General features: G+C 53.3%; 2 protein-coding genes and 3 non-coding genes across 7 annotated transcripts in view; 4 read left to right on the top strand and 1 right to left on the bottom strand.

Moving 5' to 3' along the window:
* Nucleotides 1–1841: 1841 nt before the first annotated feature.
* On the bottom strand, nucleotides 1842–1914 carry TRNAA-CGC (transfer RNA alanine (anticodon CGC)). Its single transcript has one exon. It is a non-coding gene; the product is annotated as a tRNA-Ala (tRNA).
* Nucleotides 1915–4734: 2820 nt separating this feature from the next.
* ARL5C (ADP ribosylation factor like GTPase 5C) lies at nucleotides 4735–8807 on the top strand. The gene is given in 6 exon segments (XM_067020463.1): nucleotides 4735–4780; nucleotides 4931–5212; nucleotides 5403–5463; nucleotides 6565–6712; nucleotides 7394–7477; nucleotides 7982–8807. Coding segments are annotated over 6 exon segments (840 nt in total). The 3' UTR covers nucleotides 8201–8807.
* A 1288-nt stretch (nucleotides 8808–10095) lies between these two features.
* On the top strand, nucleotides 10096–10167 carry TRNAC-GCA (transfer RNA cysteine (anticodon GCA)). The gene has a single exon. It is a non-coding gene; the product is annotated as a tRNA-Cys (tRNA).
* A 655-nt stretch (nucleotides 10168–10822) lies between these two features.
* Nucleotides 10823–10894, top strand: TRNAC-GCA (transfer RNA cysteine (anticodon GCA)). The gene has a single exon. It is a non-coding gene; the product is annotated as a tRNA-Cys (tRNA).
* A 1789-nt stretch (nucleotides 10895–12683) lies between these two features.
* The window catches only part of PLXDC1 (plexin domain containing 1), a 63595-nt gene continuing 52536 nt past the window's right edge, over nucleotides 12684–23742 (top strand). For 2 of the 3 annotated variants that reach the window (XM_067022077.1, XM_059046525.2), the window contains exons 1-2: nucleotides 12823–12975; nucleotides 20927–21108. In XM_067022077.1, the coding sequence (XP_066878178.1) occupies nucleotides 12900–12975; nucleotides 20927–21108 (258 nt within the window). In that variant the 5' untranslated portion in view covers nucleotides 12823–12899. Of the gene's footprint in view, nucleotides 12976–20926; nucleotides 21109–23742 lie in introns of all 3 variants that reach the window. The other variant, XM_067022078.1, reaches the window with a different exon arrangement.

Below are 23742 nucleotides of genomic sequence, written 5' to 3'. Positions count from 1 at the left end.
GCCTCAGCTGCTCCCCAACTCCCCAGGGAGGGATGGGCTGAGCTTCCGGCTCCCACTGATGCCTCCACAACTACCCACCCCAGCCCCTGCTAACCAACCTGGTGGGAGGGGAAGAGAATCAGGAACCCCCATCCCAGTCCCAGATGGAGAGAAAGATCAAAAGCCAGGAGGAGAGTCAGCAGGTGACAGTGCCCGTTCCTGCCACCATCAGCTGGCCGGATGTGGGCTTGTGACGGTGGATCCTTTCTGCTGTCGCCTGTATCCTGCCTCACCCAGCACACACAAACCATTTCTCCACTCTCATGGTTCTTGTTTTTGGGGTGGTGGACCTGAATGCTCCTGCGCAAAGTGTGTGTGTAGAGGGCAACAGACGTCAGGACCCTCCAGATGAGGGGTTAGCAAACCCAAGGAAAGAGGAACTGGGAAGGCCCACAGGTCGAGTGACTGGCCCATGGTCAACAGGGAGGTGATGGCAAAGCCAGCACTGCTGGGACTGGAGCCCGGTCTGCTGCCATCGTAGTGCTCCTCCCACTACCTTTCAATGGAATCGATCTTTCTTTCCTGTGTTTATTCATTGAGCAAACATTTATTGAGCATCTACTATGTACCGGGCACAAGTCTAAGCGGGAGCTACAGACAATTCAGGACAGCACAACGAGCTCTCTGATATGGGAAGCAGTGGGTCCTAGGGGAACCTGGAAGAGGGGTCCCTGCCTTAACCTGGGGAGATCAGGGGGTGCTTCATGGAGGAGGTGAGGCTTGAGTGGAGTCTAGAAGGCTGGTTAGGAATTAACCTGGGCAGAGAAGGAGGGGAAGTGTTCAAGGCAGAGGAAATAGGTGACACGCATGACACGTTCTTGGCACTTTGCTAGCAAAGTGTGCTGTCAAGGTGATGGTAAGAGAGGGGTCCGCAGGAGCGAGTCACAGGGGCCTTGAGTCACATTAGGGAGTTTGGGCTTTGTCCTCAAGCTGGTGTGCAGAAATTGAAGGACTGTAAGCAGCGATGGTAAGATTGTCTCGGTTGCAGTTTGGAGCATAGATTGGAGGGGGGGCCTAGCTTGGAAACAGCTGCAATGCTCCAGGTGAAAAATGAGGAGGGTTTTCAGTGGAATGGGGAAGGAGGCGGTGGCTGCCAGAGACATCTAGCAGTTACGATTGAGAGCTCTTGGAGGCAGCTAGTGAGAAAAAGGGAGGCATCTGGGGTGACTGTGGGTGAGGGTCTTCCCAGACATAGAGGAAGCAGGTGAAAAAACAGGTCAGAGGTGGAAATGATACTTAGCTTTGGACAAGGTGGGTTTAAGGTCCATGTGGGAGAATGTCCAAGAGGAGAAGAGCAGAAAACAGGCTTGGTGTGGGGTTGCACAGAGGAACTCCATCTGCAGTGGACCCTGGTACTTTAAAATCAAAGGCAGGGCTCATTAGCTTCAGTTTACAAATAAAGCTCAGCGAGGTTAAGCAGTCTGTCCATAGTAACACAGCCATCAAGCAGGGACATGAACTGAGGTCGGATTTCCAGTTCTGTGGTGTCCGTGACCCCCAAGTCTCGTGCTAATTCTCCTGGCCAGGATGCCCTAGCTTCTGCAAGGGAAGGGGTGCAGGGGAGGAGGAGGCAGGTGTCTGAGTATGTTTCTGTCTTCTCTCCACGTGCCTTCTGCCTGAAATTGCATTTGCCCAGAACTTGCCCGCAGAGGCATTTCTAGAACTTGCCGGCAGAGGCATTTCTAGGTGGCTTAGAGATACTGAGAGATGAGCTGAGAGAGACTTTAAAAAAAAAAAAAACATTTATTTGGCTGTGCTGGGTCTTAGCTGTGGCATCTTCAGTGGCAGCATGTGGGATCTAGTTCTCTGGCCAGGGATCGAACCCAGGACCCCTGCATTGCGAGTGCAGGGTCTTGGCCACTGGACCACCAGGGAAGTCCCTGAGGAGAGGGACTCTTGTCTCCTGGTAATCATAAGCCCTCAACCAGCACACAATAAGCACGTTGGAGGTTGTCAGCATGTGAGGATTTCCACAACCGTGAAGTCGGCTGGGAGAGGCTGGTGCTATGACCGCAGCCACCTCAGGGACTCAGGAACCCCGATGCTGGGGACCCCACTCCTATCTCCCTCCCTGACCAGCTGCTTCTGTCTTTTGAGTAGGTTCTACCCTAGAGTGAGCTGAGGTCGGAGAGACTGAAGATTTCCACCATTGTAAAAGTGAGCTGAGGTGAGGCCACCAGGGCCTGGGAGCAGGGTGGAAAGTAGTGTGGTTTCCAGCCCAGCACCCTTGACAAAAATCTTGTCTTAGCCCCGGTAATCACATCCTCAGGGACGCGTGCCTCGGCTCCCTTCTAAATCGGGCCTTCCAGCCTACTGTCTCTCAGGGTTGTTGCTGTTGTTGGTGGTTGTTTTTTGGTTTTTGGTGCGTGTATTTGTCTCCCGAACTAGATGGCAAGCTCCTTAAGACCCGGACAGGGTCTGTTTTGTCTGCTTGGCGTGTTCCTAATTCCTGACTCAACGTTTGTCAAATGAATGAATAAATGAATGAGTACCCCCTAGGATCGAGGCTCTGGGCCTCACAGCAGAGGCAGCTCTTGTCTGTTTGCTGAATGTGCTCCAGCGAGCAGAACGTCACTTTCAATTCTGCTATTGATGGTGGGTGGGGTCAGGGTGCACTAAGAGGTTCCTTCCGGCCTTCCCTCCAGGAAACAGATGGTAAAAATGCTTTAAACATTGCTGCTTCCCCTAGCACCCTCTGCGCCCCTATCCTAGTCCACCCAGATGCAGCCCCAGCTCCTTTTTAACGAGGGCTGAAATGGAATCAGCCCAGATGGGCTCTGGTAGTCAGTTCTCCTTCCTTCTACCTCTGGGTACCACCCTGGGTGGGATGAAATTTCTGTATTTAGTGAGCTGTTCCCTCTTCTCTCCACACACTTCCCAGCCTTCCTCAATTCTCTTCAACTTGTGATATTCCAAAGACCATTTCTCAGGCTGTAACTTAACTTATGGCTCTTCAATCCAATAACAACACATCCTCAGTATATGCCAGGCGCTGGCTCAGGCAGGGAGTGGGGATGGGGTACACAGATGAGCATGACATGACTCCGCCCTCTAAGACTCACAGTTTTGGAGGTTTTTTGGGGGTTTTTTGGCCACACCTCATGGGATTTTAGTTCCCCGACCAGGGATCAAACCCAGACCCTTGGCAGTGAGAGTGCAGATCCCTAACCGCTGGACTGCCAGGGAATTCCCTAGGACTCACAGTTGACTGGAGAAAGCAGACATGCCAGTTATCATCTCAGTGTAGAAAGAAGCCCCATTTAGTTGGAGAACCAGGCCAGGGCTTGGGAAGTAGGTGGCTTTTATGGCGGGCACATAAAGGGACAGAGGAACCCACCTTTCTGAGAAGGTGAAGGACATTCAGGTGGAGGAAATACAGAAGCAAAAATCATAGTTGGGCCTGCGTGGGCAAGGACCATAGTTGCAGAGCACGGAGGATAACCTGCAGACGCAGGTGGGGGTTGTTCATGGAGGCTCTTCAATGTCAGGTGAGGAGACCGATCTGACTCCAGTGGGCAATAGGGAGCCATTGAAGGTTTATGAGCTGTGGAGTACCAGACTCTGAGCTGTGCTTTAGTGAGGTTAATAAGGATGTGAGGAGGATGCTCTGAGTAAAGGGGAGGCAGGGAGACCCGTTAAAGTGTTGTTCCCTTGGGGAAGGGGAGCACTCATGGGATGTAAGAGGGCAGTGGCAGTGGGCTAGAAGGAGTTGAGTCTCCTGTGTGGTGACTGGTCTCTCTTAACCACCCCCTCAGCCTGAGTTTGGTTTGCCTTCTCCATTTCTCTTTTTGTCTTCTGTTTTTTTCCCAGTTTAAGCAAAGAAGGAAATTCACAAACAGCCACAAGCAGCTCCCCCTTTCGTCTCCCTCTTCCAGCCTGGCTCTCTCTTGGCCCAGGCTCTGCTTGGCTAGGTCTTAGTATCCTGGACCCCTTTTCAGGGTCTCCGGCTGAGAGATCTCTCTTTTTGCTCCGTGACTGTCTTCAGACGCCCACCCTTGGGAATCAGAAAGCTGTGCTGGAGCAGTTGTTTTGTCAGTGAACCATAGAAGCAGCACTGCTCTACTCCTAGAAGTTGCCCATCACCAAGCGGCCTGCGAAAGGAGGGGACACCTTGCCCTTCCCCAAGGGAACTCACTCTGAGTAGGCCTACAGGACCCACACTGGTGAAACAACTAGAGACCTGTAGAGGGTTGGAATGTTCTCCCAGCTCAGAGAGGATCGGTGGGCTCTGTCTGCCTCACACAGCTAGTAAGTACGGAAGGTGGGTGGCCTAGGGTTTTGTTTGTCTGGTGCCTCAGACATGGTACTCGGAGAAGGGAGAGCCGGCATCCGATGTGGGCCCCTGTGCTAGGGCTCTTTGATTTGCAGTAGGGAGTAGTCCACCCAGAGAACTCTGGGGTTTTCTCAGGGCGAGCAGGAGGATGTGAAGTCTGGACCCCATTTTCCTTACACCTCCAGGGCTCTGGACACGTAGCTCATTGTCACTGTGAAGTTCATAGCGCCCTCGAGGGGCCAGCGTCCCACGGGATTCCCAAGCCCCTTAGGGGACGGACTCATGGGACGTCTGCAACCCCGTAGGTAAAGCTTGCCTGGCCCTCCGGGGGTGTGGGGGGGGGGCGGGGCTCCAAGCGCCGGGACTAGACCCGGGCACCCGAAGGCCCCCGAATCCTATCCCTGTCTGACCCGGGACGTGCCATGGGACAACTGATCAGAAAGTTGATGAACATCTTCAGGAAACAGGGTAAGGGGGCGCACAGGGCATCCAAGTGACCGCTTTGATCCGGCTCCCACCTGTCCCCCCATCCCCCCGATATGGGGTCGTCTGGGCAGATGTGATGGGGGACCTTGGGCTCGGAGGGTCCTGAGTGGGGCCTCCCCGCCTGCTCCGCAGTCTCCTCTGCCCCCTCCCCGCCCACTCCTCGGCGGTCGCGCGCTTCCGTGCGCCCAGGGGCGCAGGGTTGGGAGAGCCTCCTTCCTCCGGCTCAACGCTGTCGCCGGTTTCCTGCGATTGTGACTTCACGCTCGCTCGGCTCTTTCCTCAGACCCCTTCTCTTGGCAAGCCCTGAGCTCCCCCGACCTTTGGCACAATCGCTTTTCTGGAACTGTGGAGCGGGGAATGTGGGGTTCAGCTCGCATTTCCACTGTCCAGGAGTGGCGCAGGTGTCTGGGCCCGGTGAGAAAGAAACCTGCCCTGTTGTTTTTTTATGAGGGAAGGGGGCGGGGGAGCAGAAGTAGTAAGATGGGGACAGACCCCCCCAGCCTGCTGGGAACACTTGTCTCCTTCCTGGGAAGCCTGGCGGAGCACATAGTCCCTTGGTCATCGGGTTTGGCCCTGACCTTGCCCTTCCCCCGGATGCCTCCAGAACACAAGGTTATCGTCGTGGGACTGGACAATGCAGGAAAGATCTCCATTCTCTACCAGTTGTAAGCGACTCTCGGATGGGGGGCGGGGCGGGGCCTTCCCACCAGACTGACAAGCATTTGGACCAATCACCGGAGCCCTTCCCTGCGTTCTCCGGTTCCCCTGTAGCCAGGAGGATTGACTGGCGGAACCTGGTGTGACCTTCCTGGTATAGTGGCCGCTCAGTTCAATGACTTCTCGGCCAGGCCTTCGAATCCTGCTCGGTATGAGCAACCCCACTGCTCCCCTCCGTCTACCCCCGGCCCCTGCCAAACCCGGTTGCGGGCTCCAAGCTGTCCGTACCTGCCCGATGGTCTCCGTGCTCTTCGCTCCCCCTAGCGTCAGGTCTCTCCTTCTAACTCCTGCACCCCAGTCTTGTGTCTTCATTTTCTCCCCCTTCTTCAAACCCAAAAGGTAGGGCCAGCTTTGGGTCCGCCTGGTCTCTGTAGCTCCTGGTCTAGCAGAGTCTGGTACAAGTGCTGAGTAATTATCCATCGGAGCTTTTCCGGATTTTCACTCTGGATGGCATCTCTCCTGTTTGGAACCTATTTACTTAGGAAAATTTTCCCCTGAAAAAGTTATATATATATTTAATTAGAAGAAAAGGGAAATTCAAATCCCTCTCACCCCTAACTCCCAGTTTCACTTCCCAGATTTTCCAGAGGCATTCCCTACATATAAAAACTTGTGTGTTTCCTAAGTCACTTTAAACAAAGCCCCTTTCTGATGGCCCTCACTTATGTCTGTCTCCTTTTTCCAATCCCTTGGTATTCAAAGTGTGGTCCACAGACCTGCAGTGTTGGCCTCATCTGGAAGCTTGTTAGAAATGCAAAATGCTGGGCCCTAGCCCAGACCCACTGGATCACAATCTGCACTTTAGCAAGACTCCCAGGTGGTTCAGCTGCATATTAAAGTTTGAGGAGACTGCTCTAAGAAGTCTCCCCTCTCTGGGGTCCAAGCCAGGCAGGACTTGGTCTCACTCCTGTCTGTATTCCCTCATGCCCAGCAGAGGCTCCGTCAACTGGGCTGAATTGTTCTAAGATAGATTCAGCTTGACTTAAGGTGGGGGCCAGAGCTGGGAGTGGACTGGGCTGCACACTTGGTACCCTCGCCTGCCTCCCCAGCCTGACGAATGAGGTGGTCCATACATGTCCCACCATCCGTAGCAACGTGGAGAAGACTGTTTTGCAAAAGACCCACTTCTTCATGTGGGACATAGGAGGAGAGGAGGCTCTGCGCGCCCCATGGAACACATACTACTCCAATGCTGAGGTGAGGAGGGTGCCTGGGCTTAGAGAAGGAGTGTGATATTAGCCAGTCACTTAACCTCTCTGAGCCTTGGTTCCCCCATTGTGAGTTGGAGACCATAATAATGACCTCCCTGGGTTGTGAAAATTAAATAATAAAACAAGAGCTAAGTCATATGTGTCAAATACTTAATGTAGCACAAAGCCCGTTAAAATGCTTGAATACTTCCTGGCAGCTTTCTGTTTGATGCCTTGGATGGGGTAGGCCCTTTGTCTCTGGGGGCCTTACTTTCTCATTCTGGCAGCAGCAGAATTCATTCCTGGAGTGAGAGCTGATTTCAAGCTCCAGTACTGCTACTCATAGGCTGTGTGGCCAAGGACAAGATACATCACCTCCCTGACCCTCAGTCTCATAGTTTGTAAATGGGCATAGTAACAGTTCCAGTTCCACAGGGTTGTGATGAGGCCTAAATGGAGTCATGAAGGCCCAGTGCTTGGCATAACCTCTGACACACAATCAGAAGTTGTGCTCAGTCCACCCTGGGTCTGCATAGAAAAGGGACTTCAAATGGGACTAGGGCAGTGAGGTCTTGAGAATGCACAGTTTGTTTTCTGTGGGACTCACATCAGGGCAGAGTACAGTGAGCAAGGAGACACGTTCATTGAAGAGAAAGCCCATCACTCACAACTCGCCTTTGCTGGCCAGTTCATCGTCCTTGTGATTGACAGCACGCATCGGAATCAACTGCTGACCACTCTGTAGGAGCTGGATAAGATGCTGGCCCATGAGGTAAGACCCCTGCAGTTGGGAGAGGACCCGGTGTACTAGCTCTGTGACCTCAGTCTACTCACTTAGCCTCTCTGAGCGTTATTCCTAATGCCCCAGTCTCGGAGAACCTCTATCCCAGCAGTTTGGGCAGGGCGAGATTATCCCAGATGAAGGGCGATAACATCCTCAGCACAACTGATCACAGAAGTCAGAGTTGCAAGTTCAGGTCCAGGCCCCACTTCTCAGTCATCGTGGGACCCCAGACAAGTTACTTCACCTCTCTAATCCTCAATTTCCCCAAGTACAAATGGGGAGGATCATCAAATTCCTACCTCCTGAGATCATTGTAAGGATACTATGAGCTGGCTGAGAGGCATTCCAGGAGCTGTCGGTGTCACTGCATGTGGTTGTTACTGTTGGGCAGGGCCTCCATCCCCACCCCGCCTGGGAAAGCAGGGGAGGTAGGGAGGCCCCATGGGGCTGGATCCTGGCGGGCTGACTGGGGCTGTGTTCCTCTGTCCACAGGCTCTATGCGATGCTTCCGTCCTGATCTTTGCCAATAAGCAGGACATGAAGGACTCCATGACCACTGTGGAGATCTCCCAATTCCTCACCCTAGTGCCATGAAAGACCACCCGTGGCACATGGCACATACAGGGCTGCTGTGCCCTCACCGGGGAAAGGTTAATGGCTGTCCCACCTGGACCTCCAGGGCTTGGCCTAACCAGTGGTGCTGACCGTTAGAACCTTCTCCTGTGTCTCGCTTGTCAGAAGCTGGCTCACAGTTAGCTCCTGGGTCAAGACAGCTGAGCATCTACCCATGGTTAAGATGCTGTGGGTAAGCAGTGAGCAAGACAGGGTCGCTGCTCTCTAGGGGTTTGTTCTAGTGGGGAGAGAAGTGACACTCCACCTAAACACAAACATTTTAGGTACTGAGAAGTGCTTGAAGAAAGTGAAATTGAATTACAGGGATGGGTTTGCTTTAGCTCTGGTCGTCAGGGACCATCTCTACTAGGAGGTGACTTCTGAGCTGAGACCCTGAATGAATCGACAGCCATGGGAAGACCTGGGGGACAAGCCTTCCAGGCAGGAATCTCTGAGTCCTTTTGGCCTTGAGTTTCCTTATCTGTAAAGAGGAGGGTGATTGATTATACCTGTTCCCTCCCAGAATTCCTATAGAGGATAAATGATATCATTCATTTAACATTCATTGGGCACCTACAGTCCATCCTCCATATCCATGGGTTCCACATCCTCAGATTCAACCAACTGCAGATTGAAAATATTCGAAAACGAAAATGCCAGAAAACTCCAAAAAGCAAAATTTGAATTTGCCGTGTTCCAGCAATGATTTACATAGCATTTATATTGTATTTACAACTATTTACATAGCATTTACATTATATTAGGTATTATAAGTAATCTAGAGTTGATTTATAGTATATAGGAGGATATGCCTAGGTTATATGCAAATATATGCCACTTTATATAAGGGACTTGAGTATCCGAGAATTTTGGTGTCTGCGAGGATCCTGGAACCAATCCCCCATGGATACGGAGAAATGACTGCACTTTGTGCCAAGCACTGTTCTAGGCACCTGAGAAACAGCAGTGAGTGAACAAAACAGACAAAAATCCCTGCCCTTGTGGAGCTAATTTTCCAGTGGGGGTGGGGGCGGGAAACAGACAATAAACAATAAAAATAAGAAAAATATACAGTAAGTTAAAAAGTGGTAAGTGTAAAGGGGAAAAATCAATAGGAAAGGGAAAGGAAATCAATAGGAAAGGGAAGTTGGATGTCTGTTGTGGGGAATGTTGCAGTTTTAGATAAGGTGTCCCTCCAGTGTGAATCCTACTCCTCCCAGATATCTCAGATTCCTAGAGCATTTGCTTTTCTTGTCTTTTTGTAGTGATTTTTTTCACACTGTATTAGGAATTTTATGAAGGTGTAATAAATGTCATTGAAAACCGTTCACCTCTTATTTCTGCCTGCTTCTTCTGCTTGTGCCTCAAACTGGCTTTTGGTTTTCATACAAAGCTCTCAGGCAGGGGAAATCCACCTTGGAAATGGAGGGGGGCTGCCTCAAGGTTCTTTCTAGCTAGGGGACTGGCTCTTTGGTCCTGGGCTGTACAGCCCTCTGCCAGGTGACTGACACCGCACTTGCGGGGACCCAGAGCTCTGGACTCTGCCTGGGCCTAGGGGAAAGAGTGGTTTGATGCTAACTCATGGAGGAGGGGAGGAGGGGCCCTTCGGGGTTGGAAAAATCCAGGGGTCCTATCAAAGCAGAGCTGGAAACAGGATGGAAACCCAGGCTACCCATCTGTGTACAGGGAGCAGTGCTATTATCCCAGAAGACCTGGGATGGTCCTGAGGTCAGTGGGTCTCTTCCCTTCCCAAGTCAGGTAGTGACATCTCTGTGAGAGGCTGGACACAGATATAGAGGGCTCAGGATTTTTTTAACCTTGTGGTTTCCATAAGGCGTGATTGTGGAGAAAGAACTCAGGAATTCTAAACATCGTCGTTCAGATTCTATGTTCCTTCCATTAGATTATTTCCAAAGAGAAACACAATAGTTCAAAGGTAATATCATCCCCTTATTCCACGGAAATTCATTCTCACTGAGAAGCAGTAGGCAGATGGGGGTATAGCTCAGTGGCAGAGCATTTGACTGCAGATCAAGAGGTCCCCGGTTCAAATCCGGGTGCCCCCTCTGCGTGCGGAGGCTTTTCGCGTTTTCTTAACCTTCCAATGCACACGTCAAAGTTCCCTTACAAACGCGAGGGGGAGGGTCCTCCAGCACTGCTGACCCGTTTTGCAGTCGGGCGTGGGTGGAGTCCCCGGCCCTGCCAGACCACGCCCTCAGTCTGTTGGTGGATTATACAAAGGCCCACTCTCGTAATGGTAGGGCGGAGGCGGAAGCACCCGCAGGTGGCCCTGCTCGGGGACCCCAATTGCTGTTGGGAGCAAGAGAAGCTGAGTTTTTAAGGGCCGGGATCGGGCTAGGGAAGGAAGGCCGAGAGGAGTCTACGAGAGCGTGTAGGATGGAGAAGTGGGCGCCAAGAGAAACGCTAAGGGAACTCTAGCAGGGCAGGAAAGGGGGACCCAGGCCCAAAGGAAGGCCCCCTGAAGTGAGGAATCTCTAGGGACTTCCCCTCCCACATTCCCAAACTGCAAGTTTCTTATATCATTAGAATTCTTTAGTTCAGAGCTTCGGGAAACAAACCCTGCACCCACATGAGTAATCTCCTGAGATTCATTTTCTCTCCATCTCTTGTAAACATTGGACCTCATTTCTGTTCTTCGCCCAGTACAGCGCCTGCGCTAGAAAAGCACTAGTAAGTTATCTGCGAAGTGCTGCCAGCAGAGGGGGTATAGCTCAGTGGTAGAGCATTTGACTGCAGATCAAGAGGTCCCCGGTTCAAATCCGGGTGCCCCCTCAAGTGCTTTTTAAGGCACCGGACTCCGATTCTCCAGCAACAATTTTCTTTACAGCTTTTTTTTTTCTTCCACAGTTTTGTGTTGATATTTCCTTCGCCACCTCTATTTTGGGCCGATGAGGAGCGGCGAGAGTACAAAACAGGAATTCTAGAGCAGTGACTCTCAAAATGTACCGAGAACAGCACCACCACCTGGGAACGTGTTAGAAATGCAGATTCTCGTCCCTATATTGAGCTTGGGAGTGGCCCCAGAAATCTGTGTTTTAATAAGCCCTCCAGGTGATTCTGATGTACACTCAAGTTCTAGAAGCTTACATTAAAAAAAAATTACAGGTCGTTTGCTTCTAATTATTTCCAAGTTGCTCTTTCAGCCTGAGTTCTTATTAAGAGACCTTTTAAAACAGACCGCGGGGCATCCCGAACGGGGGAATGTACAAAGAAATCAGTGCCGGAGCTGGAATTTCGTCCTGGGACCTCTCACTTTGACCTCTCGGAAGGTAGGGGCAAAGACTTGTGAACCTGTCTGGCTGGAATAGGAGGTCGTGGGCAGCTCCAGGCCAGGACGGGAAAAGTGAGGAAAACCGCAGAACAGGAGCGTTGCGGCTCGTCACGTGCCCACTAGAGGGCAGCAAGAAGCTACAGCTGGAAGCAGCAGTCTCTGATCCCGAGAGTCGGCAAAATAGCAAGTTAAATGAGACAACAAGAAGAACTTACAGATAGGCCTTGTCCCATTGTAATTGAATAGAGGGCTTAGGACTGGAGGAGGTCGCTTCTGGGACCCTGGGTCCTGAGGAAGGAGGAACTGGGATTCTGAAAGATTAGAGAGTCTTTAGGACCCCAGCCCCGTATGTGTCAGGGCGCCCCCCCTCGCCCCTCTATCTCCCTCCATCCAGCGCTCGAGTTTCTTGCCGTCGTACGAAGTAGGTCGGGGAGGGAAGAGGCACCTCCGTGTCCTGACCTGATTCCCTGCCATCTATTAAATCTCCTCAATTGCAGGTATTTTATTCTGTTGTGGTAGGAAAAATAAAGGGGGGGATCTATCCCCAGAGCCTTCTATAAGGTGGTGGCAGTTGGGGCGAGACATTTCCTTGCTCTGGGACTGGCTTTGAAGATTGACTGGGTTGGGTCCTGAGGAGGCCTGGGGTCCCCGGAGAGGAGGGTGGCCTCGGTTACCTTCTGGGGGTGGGAAGGGGTCCAGGTTATTTCACAGTAGGGGTGAGCCAGGCCCCCTCCACCTCCATGTCTGCTGGGCTGGGGGGCAAGACAATTGTCTGTTGGCAATGGGGGATGGGAGTGGGATAAAGTTGAGAGGAGCCACGGGAGGGCGTGGAATTCAGGCCTCTGCTGCAAGGGGAGATTCTGGGGGTGGGGGTGGGCATCAGAAACCCGCACAACTCCGTGGAACAGCCCAGAAAGTCGGGAAGCCTGGTGGAGCTGGGTCGGGGGGTAGGTGGTAGGAGCTCATGGTCCGAGGAAGAGGTCTGGCCTCTCGAGCCTTTTCTCAACCGCTTTCCCCCGGGGAGTCCTGAGGGGAAGGGAGGCAGGAGCTAAGGTGCGCTGTGGGGGTAGCTGATGCTCTTCGGGGGTTCCTCCAGCCCGAGGGTCCCCCTCCCTGTCCCCCTCCTGCGTCCGCTGCCCCCCTCCCCCCGCCTTGGGAGCAGCCGCGGTTGCTCTCGGGGAGCGCTCGGGCAGGGCTGGGAGGGCTGGAGAAGCCTCGGGGCGAGCTCTGGAGGCGCCGCGCCCCCCCCCCGCCCCGCCCCTTCCCCGGTCCCCGCTCGGGGAGGCCGCGCTGCTCGCTCGCGGTCCGCAGGCGCTCCGCCGCTCTCGCCGCTCTCGCCGCTCTCGGCGCTCTCGCCGCTCTCGCCGCTCTCGCCGCTCTCCCGGCTCCCGCCACTCGCCGGCCCCGCGCTCCGTCGCTCACCCCTTCGCCTGCCAGCCCGGGGGGCCGCGCCGCCAGAGCCCGGCCGGGGCAGCTGCGGGCCGGGGGCGGGCCCTTGCCCCCACCATGCGGGCCGAGCTCTGGCTCCTCGTGCTGGTGCTCAGGGAGGCTGCCCGGGGGCTGAGCCCCCAGCCCGGAGCAGGTAGGACTGGCCAGAGTTGGCTGGGGTGGATCGGGGCGGGGGTCGGGGGAGCAGGTAGGCGGGCGTGGGCATGGGCAGGTGCCGGCAGGCTGGCGATGTTTGGGGCGCTGGGGGTCGTGTCCGCGGGAGGCCGGGCGCCCTGTGGACTGTGGCAGGTGGACAGGGACCCCACTTTTCTAAACACACAAGATGTATGAGTGAGGGAGGAAGCGTCAGACACTGATACCCCGATCTCTCCTTCCCTCCTGGAAGGACACTGGAGGGACCCTAGTAGAGGGGGATCTATAAGGCAGTGGGCTCTGGCCCCAAAGGGGGCAGTGGGAGAGACATAGGGACCCCTGGTCACACCGGATGAGGCTGAATTCTGATGAGATGCGGAGTCTGGGGTGCCTCCTGTCCCAGTTTTGCCTCCTTTTTCTTTTCCCTGCCCCCACTCCCAAGCTGACCCAGGCTGGGGGCTGGGTGGGATCAGCCAGGAGGATGGAGGAGACCCAGCATCTTTCCTCCAACAAGGGCAGTAGGGGCCTAACGCCTTCCTCTCTCCGTTTGGTATTTGGACAGCAGGGCCCAGAAAGAAGCAACTTGCCGCTCCCCCACTCCCAGCCTCCAGGGTCCTCCTGTCACTCCTGCTCTGCTCTGCCCTGGTGGTCCTTGGCCTTTAGCTTCTCTGGCTCTAGATTGGGGGGTGGGGGTGTCCTATCTTGCACACTCCTCTTCTGCACAGCAGTTCTCTACAATCATCGCTCTCACCTGGAAGTCCTTTCTGAGATCTACCTTGAGTCCCTCCTGTTATAAAAGAACAATTTTTTCAACAAGTAATTTTACATTCTCCTCTTTCCTCCTCATATACATAGAACTTCTCTGGGGTTGGGGAGGTGGGTAATTGCAGTCAAGCCGCTTGACAGAGAGAATTGGGAAGACAGTGCTCCATGACTCACTGGCATACATGTCCCCCAGATGGATGGAGCAGGTGGAGGGTTTGGCGAGGGGGATGCTGTAGTTGGGCTGCTGTGTCTCAGGGGTGTGCTGTCATCAGGCAAAGCATCAGTGACAGTGTGCTTGGCTTTAATGATCCCTGAACGTAGCTGAGACAGGCCTGGGTCCCTGTTAAGAAGGAGGGTGTGGGCAGAGGACAGTGGAGGCTGATACGGCAAGAGGCTGCTGGTGAAGAACCACCAGTTTTCAGAGAGACCACGCAGAGAGTGGCCAGAGACTTGGTTTCTAATCCCAGCATCTCACTTGCTGTGTGACCTTGAGCAAGTTACTTTCCTTCTCTGGGCCTATTTCCTCCCTTATAAAGTGAGGCTGTGGACAAAATTTTTAACTCTTGGTGCTGGGACTATGAGAGATCTTTTTTCTTTTTTAATGTTTGTCTTTCCTTTTTAGATTTGTTAGGATGTGTATGGGGTAATTGAAAACAATATTTTAGATCTCAATATAAAAAGGAATGGGTTGGACAGGTCAATTTTTGAGGTCCTTTGCAAACCCAAACTGGTGGGATCTTCTGAACTTAGGATGTGACTGGGTGGATGAGAGACGGCTCTGAACCTGACTGAGTGGGGAGAACCATAGAGAGGGTTGGGGAAGGGGGCACTGGGAGGAAACAAGGATGTGCTGGGCCATGGGGGCCAGACCCAGGCCGGGCTGGGGGCTGCCTCTTCAGAGTTGGGTTGGAAAAGTAGATACCCTGGGAGGTCAAAAAGAGGGGGCAGACAGAGACTTGAATCACATCTCTCAGTAGAGACACCCTGTCTCCTCGGCTTTGACAGAGATTCACCCAGGAGAAATGGACTTTCCCTGCAGTAGGAGAGATTGGTTAGACCTAAGGAAGCTCTAAGAAGCCAGCGGGGGCAGCTGTTACTCCCAGTGCTGTGCTTTTTTCACAAGGGAAGGCTGGATTTGAGGGGGGCCCTGTGTGGAGGCAGAGGGATGTCTTCTGGGGAGAACAGATGTGGGGTGGGACATTCTGGGGGGGTTGCTCTGATTGGTGGTGGAGCCCTGGTGATGGTGAAAGGGCATCTGGGAGCTGGACCTGAGGGTTGCTGCCATCCAGCCCCAAGGCTCCAAGTCCTCCACGCTGCGGTGGGGATGGGCTCAGGAGGGAGCTGAGATCTCCCCTCCCGCTTGATGAATTGGCTTGTTTAGTGGAGCCTTGAAACTTCGTCTATCATTAAAATGGGAGCAGGAGAAAGATGAGTGACCCAAAGATATAGTCAGGTGGTGGGTGAGACCAGCAGAGGCTGACAGACAGACAGATGGACAGACAGGAAGATACTGGGATGCACAGGGGGAGCGTGGGGGTGGTGGCACTCAGGGTCTGCTCCAGGGGAAACCGGAAGTGCCTACAGCAGACAGAGAAGGAAAAGGCAGCTGGACGTGACTTCCTTGCTGTCAGGAGACCAGGGCCAGCACTGACTCCTGGTGACCCTGGCAACTTCCTTCTTTCTCTGACCCTTGGTTTCCCCATCCATAAAATGAGGTTTGGACCAGATTGCCTCTAGGGCCCCTTGAAGCTATGACTGCTTCCGGCCTCCTCCTTGCTCACCAGGGACCTCCAAGCAGAGCGAGACTGAAATCCAGATTTCTCACAGTGGCCGTCGAACAGCCCCTCCCCACCTCCAACCCTGCTCTCACTCTGCCTGCGGCCATCCCCCAAACCCTCAGGCTGCTGTGCCCTGGGATCTGCAGGTATCGGGCTTCTCTTCGTTCAGGTCTCCATCAGCTCAAGGGCCACCTCTCAGAGAGGCTCACCCTGAGGGCTCTGTCCAGAGTAGTAACCACCCCCAGCCCTCTCGTCCTTCTGTTTCCTTCACAGCCCTTCTCACTACCTCACATTGTCTCATTTGCCGAATTACTCATTTTGTGTGTGTCTTTCCCGACTAGAATCTTCATGGGCACGGGGGTTGTGTCTGCCTGTTCCCTGTTGTTGCCCCAGCACCCAGCACAGTGCCTGGCACACAGTAGGATCTCAGTAAACATGTACTGAATGAGTGAATGAGTCAGAGGGGGTCACAGACCCCAGTCTGTCCCTCTGAGAGAAACTCAGAGAGGCAAACTCTTCTTTTCTCCTCTCCTCCCCTCTTTTCTTCTGAGCTGGTGGCCATCCCTCCCTGCCTCTTCCTCATGCCTCCCTCTCTCTCCCCAGATCAGGGTCCTCAGTGGGTTTTTGCCTGCCAGCAGGAAGGGAGAGGGTGCATTTGGGGGCTTTGTAACTGAGGGGCAGGATTTCAGCTCAGGGTCTGGAGCCTTCCCCGGGCCCCTCAGAAAGTTGGTCCTCATGTGAAATCCAGGAAAGGCAGGAGGACTGTGCTGGGTGCTTTGTGCACATTATTTTATTTAAGACTCAAAATGACTCACCCGATGTAGGTTTTATCATTTCCATTTTCCAGAGGAGGAAACTGAGGCTTAGAGAGATTATGCAATTTGTCCAAAGTCATAGTCAGTAAGCGATAGAGTCAAAGTTCAATCTCAAGCTAGTCTGATTCCAAACCTGTGCTTTTATCGCTGTGATACTACAGGGAGGGTTTCTGGTGAGGCTGTGCCACGAGGGAAGGGTCTTTTCAACCCTGTGGGTTGCAGGTACTCAGGACATTTAAGGATGCCTTCCTCCCTTCCTTCCTTCCTCCCTCCCTGCCTCCCTCCCTTCCTTCCTCCCTTTCTTCCTCCCTTCCTTTCTTTCTTCCTTCCTTCCTCTCTCCCTCCCTCTCTCCCTCCCTCCCTCCCTCCCTTCCTTCCTCCCTTCCTTCCATCATCCATGTCTGCTTGATGAGCATCTGCTCTCTGTCAGGCACCCAGAGCCTGTGGTGGCACAGGTAGCAGCAGTATGTCAGGATCAGGGCTGGGATGGTGCATGTAGCATTTGGGGTGGGGGGCAGAACTATCAGAGGAGGCACTGGGAAGAGGTGACATCTCATGAGACTTGAAGGATGAGCAAGAGCTCATCAGGAGAAAGATTTATTTATGGAGCAGAGTGATCTAGGATGAGAAAAGTGCATGTGTGAAGCCTTGTGGCTGCGTCCTGCAAAGGGCTTTAGGAAGGTGGGAGGTTGGAGAAGCCAGCGGGGATCCCGTCATGAAGGAGCTCAAGTGCTAAGTGGAGTAGCTGGGCTTTCAGCTGAAGGCTCATGGCGAGAGGGAAGCATGGGAGAGATGGAATGAAGTTTGTCCCCTGGACAGGATGCTCTGGCAGGCATGTGGGAGACTGGCCCAAGGGCATTATGGGTGGGGGCTGAAGTTGCCACCAGGAAAGAGGTGCCGGTGGCCAGGACTGAGTGGTGGCCATGAGGCTGGAATGGCAAGCTTGTGTGATGCGTGGGGTGAAGGTGGCTTGGCCCAGGCGCTGGGATTGTGTGACGAGGCCTTGTGAAGTCAGCCTGTGGCTTTTTGCCCTGGAGCAGGGAAGGGGCACCGGAAGAGGGTTGGGGCACTACCACTGGGCCGTCCCCCTGCATTCCAGGGGCTACAGTCTGCCAGAGAAGCTCCCAGGTTCGGACCCAACAGCACCCAGTGCATTCTGCCCTGGGGCTGCCGTGCACCTTAGGACACAGCCTGGCATTGCCGGTCACCTCTTGTACTTTCTGTGGTCTGAGCAGAGCCTGCACTTTTTCTGTGCCTGAGTGCAAATCCTGTCCTGGACTAGTTGTGTGGCCTGGGGAGATTCCTTAATGTCCTCATGCCTCAGTTTCCCAATTTGTAAAATAGATCCAAAACTAGCACCTCTCTCATGGGGTGACTGTGGGGGTTAAATGAGTTAGTGGGTTTAAAGCCCTTGGAATAGTACCAGCACAGAGTAAGCATTCTCTAAAAGTCAGCTGTTATTTTTAACATTACTGTCACTATGGTGACATCCCACTGGACTGTATGCCACTTAGGGCCATGGGTGGTGGAATGGATGAATACATGACTAGCGTATATGCTCTGGAAGCTTCTTGCCGGGAAGAGGGAGCTCTCCAGTGCAAGGCAGAAGGCAGAGCAGGGGGTGGCTGAGGGTTGGATAGGTGTGTAACATGTGTGTGAGCCTGCAGGAGGAGGGCCCAGGTCTTCAGACAAGTGTGCGTGTGCATGTGGGCCCCAGCACACACACGTGAGCAACCAGCCGTGTTGGCTTCTTCTGCAAGCGGAGGGGGTGATGTCCCATCCTAGCCACCTGGGAGGGGCCAGGGTGTCGGGGGTTGGGAGGGCAAGATTCAGGCTTAGGACAGAGTAGGGCAAGGTTACTCGGCAACCTCCCACTCTGTCCCTCGCCCTTGTCTCCTTCCTGGACACTTTGCCTCTGGTCCTGACCCTGAGCATCCCTGTTTATATCATTAACTTTTTTAAAAGAATTAATTAATTTATGTATTTTTGGCTGCGTTGGGTCTTCGTTGCTGCATGCGGGCTTTCTCTAGTTGAGGTGAGCGGGGGCTATTCTTCCCTGTGGTTCATGTGCGGTGGCCTCTCTTGTTGTGGAGCAGGGGCTCTAGGCACACGGGCTTCAGTAGTTGTGGCATGTGGGCTCTGTAGTTGTGGCCCACGGGCTCTAGAGTGCAGGCTCAGTAGCTGTGGCGCACGGGCTTACTTGCTCTGTGGCATGTGGGATCTTCCCGGACCAGGGCTCAAACCCATGTCCCCTGCATTGGCAGGCGGATTCTTAACCGCTGCGCCACCAGGGAAGCACCTCCCTGTTTCAAAAACCTTCTCATTTATGTTTCTTCCTTGATGCTCGTGGTGACCTGTGCCATAGGCATGATTGTCATCCGCATGTTCGTGATGAGTAAACTGAGGCTTAGAGAGGTAAACTGATGGGTCCAAGGTCACACAGGTTGTGGTGGCAGGTGTGCCCTCCGTGGCCCCAGCTCTGGCTGGGCCCCTCTCCCTGCCCTCTCCCCGGGCCTCAGGCCCCCACCATCCAGGCTCCCTCCTCTCTCGGTTGCAGGACTGTGATGCCTGCAGATCCCCAGCATCCCTTTCTGGGCCAGCTGAGCTCCTCTACTTGCTCTGCACATGCTCCTTTCCTGTTCTGGTTCCTGCCCAGGCCTGAGGGCTGCTTGCAGGAGGACACAGGGAGCTGTGCAGACCAGACCAGCACAAATAGTTCTGCCACCAGGGGCAGCTGTGGGCCCCACCCGAGAGCGGCAAGACAGCCCTGGCTTGGGGTCTGGGCCACAGGCAGGCTGCCTTCCCAGAACTGGTCTCAGGTCCATCTCAGCCAGTGGACATCTTGGGGAAGGGGTCTGGAGACCACCCTCCCTCCATCTTTTCCAGAGCATCTGGTTGCAATTAGGGGCAGGGGAGTGAGATGGGGCCGGCAAGGATCCAGCAGGCGCCAGCAGCCAAGAATGACTTAATTGGATAAAATGTCTAATGACAAACCAGAGCCCCACAGCAGGGTCCTGGCCCCAGTCCCAGGCCTGGTCCTGGGCAAGCCTTTTCTCAACCTCTGTTCTTGATGGCTCCCAAGTTACCTCCAGTATAGTGTCCTCAGTTATGCAGTGATTGAGCACCTACTGTTTGCGAGGCACCGAGGATACACATTTGTGGAATGTGGGAGGGTCCTGTGGGAATTCAAGTCTACCAGGGAGACAGGCACAGTTAGACCACCAGCAGATGCTCTAGGAGAGAGGGCTACATCCAGGAGCTCTGGGAAGGGGGTGGGGCAGGTCGAAGTGGAGAAGGGCATCTGATACAGTGCAGGCCTGAAACTGATGGAGATCACAGGGAATGTCACCTCCACCCATCTGGTGGTCTGTGTCCCATATTCACGTCCACAGTAGGTGTAGCAATTGGAGAGACCGTATAAGACACATCTTTGGGGGCATAAATCTTTCTGAAATGGAAAAGCATGGTTTCTTTGTCATTTGGAATAAATTTAATGACCTAGAGTGAACTGGAGAGAGCATCAAGTCGAGGAACGGCTGCTAGACGGCCTGTGTGCACCCACTGTCCAATCCTGTGCCCGCAGCAGACATTGCTAATTGATCATGACAACCTTTCCTGCTAAACACAAATGGAACCTCAGAATTCTTCACAATTAGAGTGCTCCTGACTGTCACTAATCGATTGGAGATGGCTTTTGAGATGAAACCTATTTGCCGTCATCGATGGTGTCTAAGCTCCTTGTTTCATGGGGAAAGTGACTTGCCCAAGGTGTTTGAAGGTAGTGATGAGACTAAACAGTGGTCCCCACTATGGAGACATCTTCAACTGTCACAACCTGGGAGGAGGTGCTACTGGCATCTAGAGGGTAGAGGCCAGGGATGCTGCTAAAAAATCCTGCAATGCATAGAACAGTCCTCCACAACAAAGAATTATCCAGTCCAAAATGTCAGTAGTACCAAGGATGAGAAGCCCTGAACTAAAAGAACTCTGCTCTCTGGCTTCTAGTCCCTGGAGTCCCCTGGAAGGTGAGATTATGTGCCATTTCTGGTAGAGAAATAGGGAACTGGTTTGGAATTTTCCAGAGCAATTATTCTCACCCTTGTCTGCCGTGTAAGGTCCAGGTCTTCTCAAAAGCTCCCCGGGGGATCATTTAAGGATCCTCATGCACAGGCCACACCGCAGACCAATTATATCAGAATCTCTGGGGTGGAACCCAGACACCAGGAATTTTTAAAACTCCCCGGATGATTCCAGTGAAGTTGAGAATAATCACCCCGTTGGGGGCAGATAAGGGAAATTTATCTCCATCCCTACCTGCTGTATGACCTTCTTTAACCTCTGTGAGCTGCTGATTCCTGTCTGCAAAATGGAGAGCACCATATCTACGGTGGAGGGCTGGAGTGAGGGCTAAAATGTTTCCTGTGCAAAGTGCGTGGCATGGAGCTCGGTGCATGTTGGGTAACTCCTGCCCTGATAGTGTCCCCGGAGTCGGTGACGCATGGGAATCAGGGCTTCTGCAGAGTAAGCGGGCTGGTCCCCCTCCAGGGCCTTCACTCTGACTGTCAGGACTCAGCTTTCTGTCCCCTTCTCCCAGGTCAGGATGCAGGCCGAGGCTCTGGAGGGGCCGTCCAGGGGCCCACCATGCAGGGCTGGAATCGGAGAGCCCAAGAGATCCCTGGCCAGGTGTCGGAGCCAGACAGGACTCAGCTGAGCCAGGACCTGGGTGGGGGCACCCTGGCCATTGACACACTGCCGGATAACGAGACCAGGGTGGTGGTAAGTGCTGGAGGGACATGGAGGGGGAGGGAATTGGCGGTGGGGGGAGGGGCCCAGGTGCCCCATGTACACTTGTCAGACACACAAGTGTATCCTTTGGCGTTGGCCCTGGACATCGATGTGGAGAGAGGGGTCCCGGGAGAGGGGATGGAAGCGGGGTCAAGCCTGGGTCATAAAATCTTAGCATCTCAGAACTTCATAGGCTTGCCTACCCTCCTTGTGGACCCAGAGAGGTGAAGTGACTTGCTCAAGGATGCACAGCATGTCCACACAGGGTTCCTGACACTGGACTCTTCCACTTCTTAGGGCCTCCACTAGAAGCTGAATGAAGGTGGCATTATTAGTCACATCCAGCTGCCAGCTCTGGCCCCACCCTGACCTCATTTCTGCACCATCTACAGACCATGTGGCTCCAAAGGGTTAATGGTACAGAGGCTCTGGCTGCTCAGCCTCAGGGGAGGGCGCTCTGAGTGGAGGAAGCAATTAGGGTGATGCTGCAGGAGAAAACCTCCTCTGCCTGCCTGGGGCAGTTCTGGGTGTGGCAATGCAGGGAGGAACTGGCCCCTTGTAGAGCTGGCCCTGCTCCTCAGCTGGCTACCTGGGAGGCTCATGGGGGCCTCTGTGTCTGTGGGAGAATCTGTAATCATGTGTGTGTCTGAGGGTTATTGTGTATATGTACATTGGCCTGTGTGTCTGTCACCATGAGCTGCTGTGTCTGAGATGTGTGTGTGTGTGAGACCGTGTGAGTGTGAATGTGCCCATGGCTGTGTGTGGAGGCGCCCATGGCTGCTGGTGAAGAGGGTGGATTCTCAGGATGTAGAAAAACTATGAAAGGAGAAGCAACAAGAGGATGGGCGTCTTCTTGGCATTATTTTATGTTTAGTAACTAATTTTTTAAATCCAAGAAGCACATGCAGTCAAAAAGGCCAAACAGGACTTCTCTGGTGGTACAGTGGTTAAGAATCCGCCTGTCGGGCTTCCCTGGTGGCACAGTGGTTGGGAGTCCGCCTGCCGATGCAGGGAACGCGGGTTCGTGCCCCGGTCTCCCGCATGCCACAGAGCGGCTGGGCCCGTGAGCCATGGCCGCTGGGCCTGCGCATCCGGAGACTGTGCTCGGCGGCGGGAGAGGCCACGGCAGTGAGAGGCCCTGGTACCGCAAAGAAAAAAAAAAAGAATCCGCCTGCCAATGCAGGGGACAGGGGTTCGAGCCCTGGTCCAGGAAGATCCCACATGCCGCGGAGCAACTAAGCCCGCGAGCCACAACTACTGAGCCTGCATGTCTAGAGCCTGTGCTCTGCAACGAGAAGCCACCGCAACGAGAAGGCTGTGCACTGCAACAGAGTAGCCCCAACTCACCACAACTAGAGAAAGCCCGCGCAGCAACGAAGACCCAACGCAGCCAAAATTTAAAATATAAATAAATAAATTTATTTTTTTTAAAAAAAGTCCAAATAGTGCTAAAATCAGAAAACAAAACACATCAGTCCGCCCCTCTCCTCCGGACCTGCCCACCCCTCTCTCAGAAGGTGTCACTTTGGGCACCTTCTCCTGGCGGTCATCTCCATATTTCTAAGTAAATTGCTTACACTGCTACCTGTCGATAAATCCATTTAGACGTTATCTGTTGGTTGCCTGTTGTGTAGATGAAGAGTGCCTTTTATATGCCTTTTATATACTCCCCCAAGCGCGGTTTAACGCTCTCAATATAACTGTTAAATCCATATGCTCTGCTTTTTATCATAATCAGGTAAATATTGTTCACCACTAATCCAATCAGGGTAATATCATCGTTTACTTTCTTGCATCATTTTTGCTTTTCCTGCCCCCAATCACCACCTACTTTCTTAGTTTTTCGTGCTTACCCTGGCTATATATTCGTTTTTTTTTTTTCTTAGTTAATTAATTAATTAATTTTTGGCTGCACTGCGTCTCCGTTGCTGCGTGTGGGCTTTATCTAGTTGCGGTGAGCGAGGGCTATTCTTCGTTGTGGTGCGCGGGCTTCTCATTGCAGTGGCTTCTCTTGTTGCACAGCACAGGCTCTAGGCGTGCGCGCTTCAGTAGTTGTGGCACGCAGGTTTAGTAGCTGTGGCTCGTGGGCTCTAGAGCGCAGGCTCAGTAGTTGTGGCGCACGGGCTTAGATGCTCTGCGGCATGTGGGATCTTCCTGGACCAGGGCTCGAACTTGTGTCCCCTGCGTTGGCAGGACGATTCTTAACCACTGAGCCACCAGCGAAGTCCACTACTATATATTCTTAAACATCCATTGACCTCAAATATAATTTTTGGTGTGGTCAAACCTGTCAGTTTTTTTTTTTTTTTTGAAACCTCTCAGCCATCGTCATCCTTCTCCAACCTGGACGGGTGCGCGCCTGCCTGCCCACAGCCATCCTGGGCCTCCCTCTCCTTCATCCTGGAACTCCCTTATCTCTCTCCTTGCTAGGCACCCTGTTCTGTTGACCCTGTGTCTTTTCTTTCCCGCTTCATTCCCTTGTTTGTTTAGCTTTCTGAGAAATGTTACAGAAGAGGAGAACTTGCACATCGGAAAATGCCTTTATTGTATCCTCACACTTGATTGATGGTTTGGCTGAATATAGAATTCTATATTAAAAATAATTTTCCTTCACAAGTTTGCAGG

This window comes from Kogia breviceps, chromosome 19 (genome assembly GCF_026419965.1).
Source record: "Kogia breviceps isolate mKogBre1 chromosome 19, mKogBre1 haplotype 1, whole genome shotgun sequence".
In the NCBI taxonomy this organism is placed as follows: Eukaryota; Metazoa; Chordata; class Mammalia; order Artiodactyla; family Physeteridae; genus Kogia; species Kogia breviceps.
This window is presented reverse-complemented; position numbering and strand designations above follow the sequence as displayed.